Source organism: Otolemur garnettii, unplaced genomic scaffold (assembly GCF_000181295.1).
Source record: "Otolemur garnettii isolate 467f Iridium unplaced genomic scaffold, OtoGar3 scaffold00140, whole genome shotgun sequence".
NCBI classification, from domain to species: domain Eukaryota; kingdom Metazoa; phylum Chordata; class Mammalia; order Primates; family Galagidae; genus Otolemur; species Otolemur garnettii.
In genome coordinates this window covers 4,602,567-4,610,881 of record NW_003852535.1, presented here as the reverse complement: position 1 = coordinate 4,610,881, position 8,315 = coordinate 4,602,567, and the positions used below count along the sequence as shown (strand labels likewise).

At 52.2% G+C, this 8,315-nt stretch overlaps 2 protein-coding genes across 2 annotated transcripts in view; one reads left to right on the top strand and one right to left on the bottom strand.

The window, feature by feature from the left end:
• Nucleotides 1–5,052, top strand: part of MYRF (myelin regulatory factor) — a 33,168-nt gene extending 28,116 nt beyond the window's left edge. The window contains exons 22-26 of the mRNA XM_023518504.1: nucleotides 307–394; nucleotides 611–685; nucleotides 1,039–1,144; nucleotides 2,327–2,401; nucleotides 2,576–5,052. Of these exons, the coding sequence (XP_023374272.1) occupies nucleotides 307–394; nucleotides 611–685; nucleotides 1,039–1,144; nucleotides 2,327–2,401; nucleotides 2,576–2,656 (425 nt within the window). The 3' untranslated portion in view covers nucleotides 2,657–5,052. The remainder of the gene's footprint in view (nucleotides 1–306; nucleotides 395–610; nucleotides 686–1,038; nucleotides 1,145–2,326; nucleotides 2,402–2,575) is intronic.
• Nucleotides 5,053–5,915: 863 nt separating this feature from the next.
• TMEM258 (transmembrane protein 258) overlaps nucleotides 5,916–8,315 on the bottom strand; it is a 3,915-nt gene continuing 1,515 nt past the window's right edge. The window contains exons 2-4 of the mRNA XM_003798742.3: nucleotides 7,459–7,568; nucleotides 6,792–6,928; nucleotides 5,916–5,987 (exon numbers count right to left, since the gene is read on the bottom strand). Of these exons, the coding sequence (XP_003798790.1) occupies nucleotides 6,802–6,928; nucleotides 7,459–7,568 (237 nt within the window). The 3' untranslated portion in view covers nucleotides 5,916–5,987; nucleotides 6,792–6,801. The remainder of the gene's footprint in view (nucleotides 5,988–6,791; nucleotides 6,929–7,458; nucleotides 7,569–8,315) is intronic.

Here is an 8,315-nt window from a genome sequence, read left to right as displayed (position 1 = left end):
ATAGCTGGGCATTGTGGCAGGCGCCTGTAGTCCCAGCTACTTGGGAGGCTGAGGCAAGAGAATCGCTTAAGACCAAGACTTTGAGATTGCTGTGAGCTCTGACGCCATAGCACTCTACCTAGGGTGACAAAGTGAGACTATTGTTTCAAAAGCAAAAAAACAAACAAACAAAAAACCCCCCTGAAACTTATTCATACTAAGGTTATGAGTGCCTAATCCAAGTCTGGCAAAGAAAGACTTGGCTGCTTCTCATTTGTGTTCTCTCTTGTCACCTTCCTTCCTTCCCAAAAGCCTTTCTCCTTGCAGACCCAGTACCCTCCCTGACCTCCATCCAGGTGCTGGAGAATTCAATGCCCATCACCTCCCAGTACTGTGCTCCTGGGGATGCCTGCAGGTGGGCTGGGCTCTTCCCCTTTACCCCAGGGAGATCCCCTCAGATGACATGAGCCTAGGCAGTATGGATGCCCAAATCTTGCCCCACTCAAGGAGGACCCTTTCCCACAGGGACCCTTTCCCGGCCTCTGAGGGGCTCCAGGCCAGACTGGGGGCTAGGGAGGCAATGGGGGAGGCTTTGGTAGAATGGTTTTAGGCATCAGCTTTGCCCTTTCAGGCCTGGAAACTTCACCTACCACATCCCTGTTAGCAGCAGTACCCCACTACACCTCAGCCTGACCCTGCAGATGAAGTGAGTACTCGTATGGGGGTGTGGGGGCACAGGAGGGGAGCCAGGCAGAAGCTGCTACAGAGCCTCAGGCTGGCCAGGTCTAAGGCCAGCCTAAGGGCCTTGTATGTTTGCTATATGGTGGACCCAGACAACTTGGGAGAGGGAGCTGAGGAGGGACACTAACTTCATTACCTTTGTGGTTTACTGGTTAAGTGACCCTGCCTCTCATGGGGTGGGAGGATTATATGGGATGGTGGATGGGAAAGGTTTGGTTGTTATTGTTTTTGGGCTGTGCAAGGATTCAGTAGCTTGTTTCAGAGGTGGGGTTGAGGGCTCCCAAACCCCATTTCCCTACTAATTGGCCTTGTCCCCAGCTCCTCCTCCCCTGTGTCCGTGGTGCTGTGCAGCTTCATGTCAAAGGGGGAACCGTGTGAGGAGGGGACCTTTCCGCAGCATCTGTACACCCATCAGGACACTCAGGTGGGTGGGACTGGGAAGCTGCAGGCTGGCCAGGCCTGAGCTTCCTCTCCCCTGGCATAACCGGGCCCTCAAGTGGTGAGGAAAGGGAGCCAGGAGTCAGAGAGAAAGTATTTCCACAAGGGACACACTAGGGCTGGACCTCTGCGCCCCAGGGAGGGGGCAAGCCTGCACGTGTCCATTCCACTCGCTGCCAAGCATCTCCCACCTGGGCCATAATAGAGTCCTGGGGGAAGGAAACAGCCTTGAAGGACTAAGCAGGATAAGCGTGGTGATAGGAACAGTAGGAATCTTGGGAGCTTACAGCAGGGAGGGCTGAGAGGCACAGAGGAGAGTTGAATGAGCTTATAGAGGAAAGAGGGGGCCCTGACCTCACTGGGATATGGTATAGTTCACCCTACAATATCAGAAGACCCCTCAGTCTCTCTGTGGGGGCTACCTCTTGGTCTGGAAGAACTGGATGGCTAGACTCTGTCACTGTCCAGCCTCTTCCCTGGCCACACAACCAAATGTTAACAACTCTCTGGTGTTGATCGACCACTAGTTTCTCTTTGGGCTTGAAAGGCCAAGGGAGAAGACTCCTAGGACAACGGAAGTAGTGATACCTCTTCTCACTCCATGTGTTTGCTCAGAAAATAATTACTGGGACCTCTTTGTCCCAGGTCTGTGCTGGGCCCAGCTGCTGGGGAGACAGAGGTGGAATAGAAACAGGTTTGACCTCCAAGAACACACTCGCTAGTGAGGGAGAAAAGACATGCAAGAGGCAGGTCTGTGAGTGTTCCAGAGAGGCAGAGGCATGTAGGCAGCAGGAGAGCACAGCTGGACACATATATTAGTCATGGTGCCCAGGCCTGACCTGAGCCCATAGACAGAGAGGCAAAGCCAAAGCCTCAGGTAGATGGGCATGCTGCTTCCAGCCTTGCACTCCTCTGTGAAAGAGAGAGCCAGACAGAAGTCGGTGTGAATCCTAGCTTGGCCACACTGTGTGGTTTGTTGGCAAGTGACTCAGTTTACTCATCTAGGTGATGGGGCTAGGAGTAGCACAAGCTTCTCTGGATTATAGTGAGGGTGGGATTAATGATACTTGGATGTGCTAGGAGCACAGTGGGTGAGGGGACAGTGGCCATGGTAAGGGGATGCTAGTTGGGGCAGAAGGCCTCTGACACCTTTCCCTTCTCTATCCAGGGCATCTCTCACCAGTGGCCAGTGACCATCCTGTCCTTTGGTGAATTCACCTACCACTTCCGGGTGGCACTGCTGGTGAGCATGGGTACCCCACCTCCCCCAGAGGTCCAGGCTCTTCTATCTGTAGTGTGGGGCTTGGGGATGAATGGGGGTTTGCAGAGCACAGCGTCAAACAACATCAGCAGGGAAGTGTCACCTGCCCTGTACTCCTAGAGCTGCCTCACCCATTCCCACTGCTCTTCCCTCCAGGGCCAGGCCAACTGCAGCACAGAGGCCCTTGCCCGGCCAGCCACAGACTACTACTTCCGCTTCTACCGCCTGTGCGACTGAGCTGCCCTCCTGAGGTGGCACCACACCAGGGCCCAGGGGTCCTCACATGCCCCTCTGACACTGGATGCAATGGCATTACACTGGAGCCTGCTGCCAGCCAGCTCTCCTATACACTGGCCCACCCCAAACTGGGGAAACTGGAAGTCTTCACACTGGAGTTGCTGTTCCAGCTGGTCGCCCCTCACATAGCAGAGGCAGGTGGAGAGACAAACTTTCTGGGACATCCTGCCTGCCACCTCCTCTGGGACAGTTCACATCTGTCCAGATATGGTGGTTAGAAAGCTGGCTTCAGGTGCCCTGGAGGCAACGGGGAGCTGTGACCCTTATCTGTCCAGAGCCTACTCTCCTCTGCCTCCCTTTTGACACAGGGAACTACAAGGATCTACCTGCCTTTGTGGTCAGCTGAGGGCCTGGATCCAGCCCTAAAAGACTTGGCTGGACCCCTGTGAGTCAATGGCGGACAGACAGCTTTCCCCCTCAAAGCTTCATGGGGGATAGTGTGGTAGTGGACCTTTTGGGGTTTGACTGTTACCTGGATTTGGAATTTTAAGCTTTAAGTGTGGTCCAGGCAGTTGGCTCCCCCAAATGCCCAGGGTAACCAAGGGCAGCCCTGGATGGGTCAGAGACTGACTTTGTGCCTTAAGTCCACTTAGTGCCTGGTGAAGCCACTCTCAGCCCTTCACAGGACTGAACTAGTAGCTAGGTAAGCCTTAGACCCCAAAATGTGGAGCATCCCAGAAGGGAAAGTTCCCTATGAGCCCCTAGACAGTGTTGCTGGCCCACTGCCTATGTTCCTGGGAGTGTCCAGATCTTCACAGTGGTGTTGGTGACCACATCGTTCTTGCTGAACAGAGGAGCTGGAACCCTGCAAGCAGGCTGGTCTTGGCTGGCAGAGAGACGCCAATAGTTTTTGCTATTATTAATGAAGTAATTACTAAATGCACTTAGACCAGGGCAGGGAAGGGTGGAAGGACAGGGCTACAAAGCCCACAGCAGGCCAGAGCAGTCCTTGCTCCTAGGGAGCCTCAGAGACACCCTCCCACTCCTGAGCACCAAAACTCTGGCCTCTCCCTCCATTCTTGTCTGCTGGTGGCTTCATCTCCACAAATCAAAGGCTCCCTTGCTGGAGTCAAGCTGGCGGGATCCATGCTCGGCAGTAGGCCTCATCTGTCCATCCCTCCCAGGAACAGTAGTAGGCTTGGGTTAGGGAAGAAGTTTTATCTCAAGTGCCAACCCCAACATTTAATAGGGGTGCCTGGAGCATTCTGAGGCCATGCCCAGGCTCATGGAAGGAATGTGGTTGTTGTTTAGCCATATCTGCCACAGGCCCAGAAATAGGAAAGGGAATTACCGTCCATGCCTTGTGGCACTCTGCCAGCTCTTCAGGTGCCAAGCCTCGGCTCCCTCCTCCCTCTCATTCTCAGCTTTGAATGGGAGGCCCTTGTGGGGAGGGGCTGAATTCCTTGAAGCCTACTGCTGGACTCCCTTCTGCCATTGATTTCAGAGCACTTATCTTCAAAAGAGGAAGAACCAGAGGACACAGGGATACCCTGCGTGCAGCCTCCTGCCCCACTGGGTTGCACTCCCTCACTCTGTCATAGGAATTTTGAGTCCCCAGGCCCTGTAGGGGGCCTACTTAGGACTACACTGGCTTCCTCCTGCCCCAGGGGAATCTTCTCAGCAATGCCTTAAACTTCGATTCTGCCCCTCACAATAGGATTCTGTGGCTTCTTCCCTGGGGATACATGTTCTTGGACCCAGCCCTTCAGTCCTTAACTGGAAAGTGACCCTCCTCTGCCCTTTTGGAGTCCAAGTGATGCACCATAGTCCCAGCCCCATTAGCAGCTGGCTGTTTCCATGCCTGGGGAGGGATCCTCAGTGCAGGGGTTGGGGCCAGGCTGGGGCTCCAAGCTGCTTGAGGGGGTCAACCTTGGACCAAAGTTGCCTTAATAAGCCCATGGTAAAGGAGCCTGGGGGAAGGTGAGGGGGCTGCCTATTGGAGGCTGCCCGCTGCCATGCTGGTACTGGGATGTGGGGGTCTCACCTCCAGCCCCAACATGGGGCCCAGCAGGCCACCCCTCTCCTTCCTCCTCCCCTTTCCTCTGGGCTGATCTCCTGTAGCTTCAAGCTGTACATAGGGCCTCCCCCTGCAAATCTCCCTGCCCCCTCCATTCCCCCTTAGAAGCCTGCATGTGCATAGAGCACCTCTCCCAGTTAACTCCCAGTTCCCTTCCCTGAGCGCTGACTCATATTTATATCATGTACCAACTCTGACTCTGTGGTGGGCAGAGGGAGGCAGCCCTGAGCCTGCTTGCTTCCTGTCCTCCCCCAACTGTTTTTCTTCTGAAGTAAATATACATATATAAATAAATGTATAAATACTGCTTTGTATCTGAGCTTGCCTCCCTGTCTCTTATTGGAATTGGTCTGGTAGGAGAGGGAGTTACCTGTAAGGCTGGGATCAGTTGGAAATCAGATGTCTTCTTGAGAAGTCCAGAATTTCCAGGGCCACAAGCCAGATTGATACTTTGTACCCCTTATCTTTCTTAGTTTTTATAGTAGGGCTGGAAATGGACCCAGCAGCCCCTCCCCTAGACACACTTCCCCCTGCCCATGTACCTGCCATTGCCCACCTGAATGAAAAGAAGCTACCTAGCAGAAAAACCTTCTCAGGGGACAAGCTGAGCCTGGTGAGGGTGCCCCAGCCCAGAGAAAGATGGCTCTGTTTGGTGGGGGGGATAGGTCCAGGGCAGAATAAATTGGTGTTGCTCCTAGAGGTTTGTTCTAGAAACAACAGAAGCGGGTAGGCCTTCAGGGATCCTCAAACTTTTTAAACAGGGGGCCAGTTCACTGTCCTTCAAACCGTTGGAGGGCTGGACTGCAGGCCCCGGGACAAGTTGGCTGCTAAGCAGGACAGGCAGCGGCGGCAAAAACACCCGGTGGGCCGGATAAATGTCCTAGGCGGGCTGCATGTGGCCTGCAGGCTGTAGTTTGAGGATGCCTGGCCTAGACCCTTCCTATACACAGGTGAGCCTTAAATTCCAGTGACAAGATATCCCTGTCACACAGCCCTCATCTGCTAGAGGCAGAAAGCAGGTTTCCCAGCAGCTGGGAAAGGCAGGCAGAAGAGAAACAGAGAAACAGGAAAGGGTGACGCTGGGAAAACCATGTAGATCCCATGTAGATACCCACGCAATGGGCACCAGACAAGACTGTCACACATCTGCCTTTCTTGTGAGCCAGAGAGAGGACACGTCCCGCAAAGTAAAAAAAAAAAAAAAAAAAATTAATTTACAAAAGCAGAGATTCAGTGAAGCCGCCTGAGTGGTACCTGAAAGAGGAGAGGGGCATCAAAATGAGACCACTGACCCTCTTTCCCACCTCTCTCCCTTAACCCCTGTGCTCCCAGGGCAAGGGCTGATGAGTACACTCTTTTGAGGATGAGTCACCAGAGCAGACTCTCAGCAACCTGTTTGGGTGATTATCTGCAGCAAGTTTTAGTCCCAGCTCTTGCTTCTCTTCTAGCCAGCCTACTTCCCAGCAGCCTATCCAAGTCGTTGGCGCATAATCTTTAAGAATGCAAGTATACAGTGGTGCCTGTAGCTCAGTAGGTAGGGCACCGGCCATATACACCCAGGCTGGCGGGTTCGAACCCGGCCTGGGACAGCTAAACAACAATGACAAGTGCAACAACAACAACAAAAATAGCCAGACCTTGTGGCTAGCGCCTATAGTCCCGACTACTTGGGAGGGTGAGGCTAGAGAATTGCTCTTAAGCCCAAGAGTTTGAGGTTGCTGTGAGCGCTGATGCCAAGGCACTCTACCGAGGGCAACATAACACTGTCTCAAAAAAAAAAAAAAAAAAAAAAAAAGAATGCAAGTGTATAACCTATACCCATATCCCTATGTAATCCATCCCAAAGCCAGAGTGAGGCTTTGGGTCATGTGAACTAGGAACTGACAAAGGAGACCACACTTGGCTCAAATCTCTGTCAGTGGCTATGGCTAGTGTGACCATCCATTCCACTGAGTCAGTCTTCATTAACCAAGAAGTCATATAGATAAGACCCTTTGGACCCTATTGATGTGGGCATGGGGAAACTTCTCTAGGCTGCTATCTTGCCACAGCTCTTACCCTCAGGAGCTCACACGTAGATGCCGACCCAGAGCAGCAAGAAGAGGACTCCAAAGCCCATAAAGAGTGAGGCCACCAAGGAGATGAGAAGCTCTTTGTAGATATCTCGAGTGTACTTGGTAGAAGTGACCTCATAGCTGAGTAGAGCTGTTAAGGCAAAGCAAAGGGATGGACAGCAGAATGCAGGGAGCCAGGCCAGTAGCCATCTGAGGTGAAAAGCATGGGCTGAATGCTTTCTGGCTCAGTACATCCAGGCAGAGGGGCCCAAGAGACGATTAGGATTATGGTGTTCCATACTACCCCTCCAGCTCCCAGGAAGAAAATGAGACCCAGGGGAGTTAGGTCACTTGCTGCAGGTCCTGCAGCTTGGCAGTGGCGGAGCTAGGACTAGCCCTCAGACCTCTTGACACCTGAGCTCATCCTTCCTTATACCACTTTCCCAACTTCAGCTCCCCAATCTCCCTCCTCCAACAACAAACTGAACTCTCCTAAACTTGGGAAATAAGACCACATCCTGACCTTGGGCATCACTAGCTTTTCCCTCCTTACCTTCTCTCACCCCCAATCCAGTGTACACAACTGGCAGAGTGCATGTACCTGGCATGGTTTCTCCCTCATCTTCCAATCTCACTAATACCAGACCACTGGCTGCTCAGTGAAAGGATACACGAAGAACCAGGCGGTGAAGAACATGCCAATGGCCAAAAGTACCACAGTCAGATGAGGGAAGACAGCTGGGTTCACTGGGCTGGTATATCTGCTCATGGCCTCGAGCTCCTAGGGGAGGGCATGAGATTAGAGGCATCAAAGAATCATGATTTCAGCCTGGGGAGACTGTGGCATTATCAACGAGCCTTGTGCTGCTGTGACTGCTAGAAGTCCATTTCAGCCTAGAAATGTGGATATCCTTCAGACCAACATCAATTGATAATACAGGAAGAACAATTACAGATCTATCTTAAAACACATTATCTTTCCTTTTCAGGACAGTCTTCCTCTGTCACCCTGGGTAGAGTGCCATGGCATCATCATAGCTCATAGCAACTTCAAACTCCTGGGCTTAAGAGATTGTCTTGCCTGAGTTTTTCTATTTTTAGTAGAGACAGGGCCTCACTCTTGCTCAGGCTAGTCTGGAACTCCTGAGTTCAAGTAATCCACCTGCCTTGATCTCCCAGAGTGCTAGGTTTACAGAAGTGAGCCACCCTGCCCCGCTGACACTTTATCTTTTCAATTTTAGACAAGAAAGGCAGCTGAGAGTCAGAGGCTGAGACACAGGTGACTAGCTGCACATCACTAGTCCTGGGCATTTTCTGAGGTCAATGATATTATAAAAAGGCAATGAAAGGTATGAACTCTCTGCCTGGGAAAGAAAGTTTGCCTACAATTTCTGAAGCTTTGTGGACTCATGTCTATAGACACTATGCTAAGAATCCTTGAAGTTACAGAGCCCCCTTGTCACTCCCAGCTCTCAACTTCTTTTTTTTTTTTTTTTTTTTTTGAGACAGAGCCTCAAGCTGTCCCCCT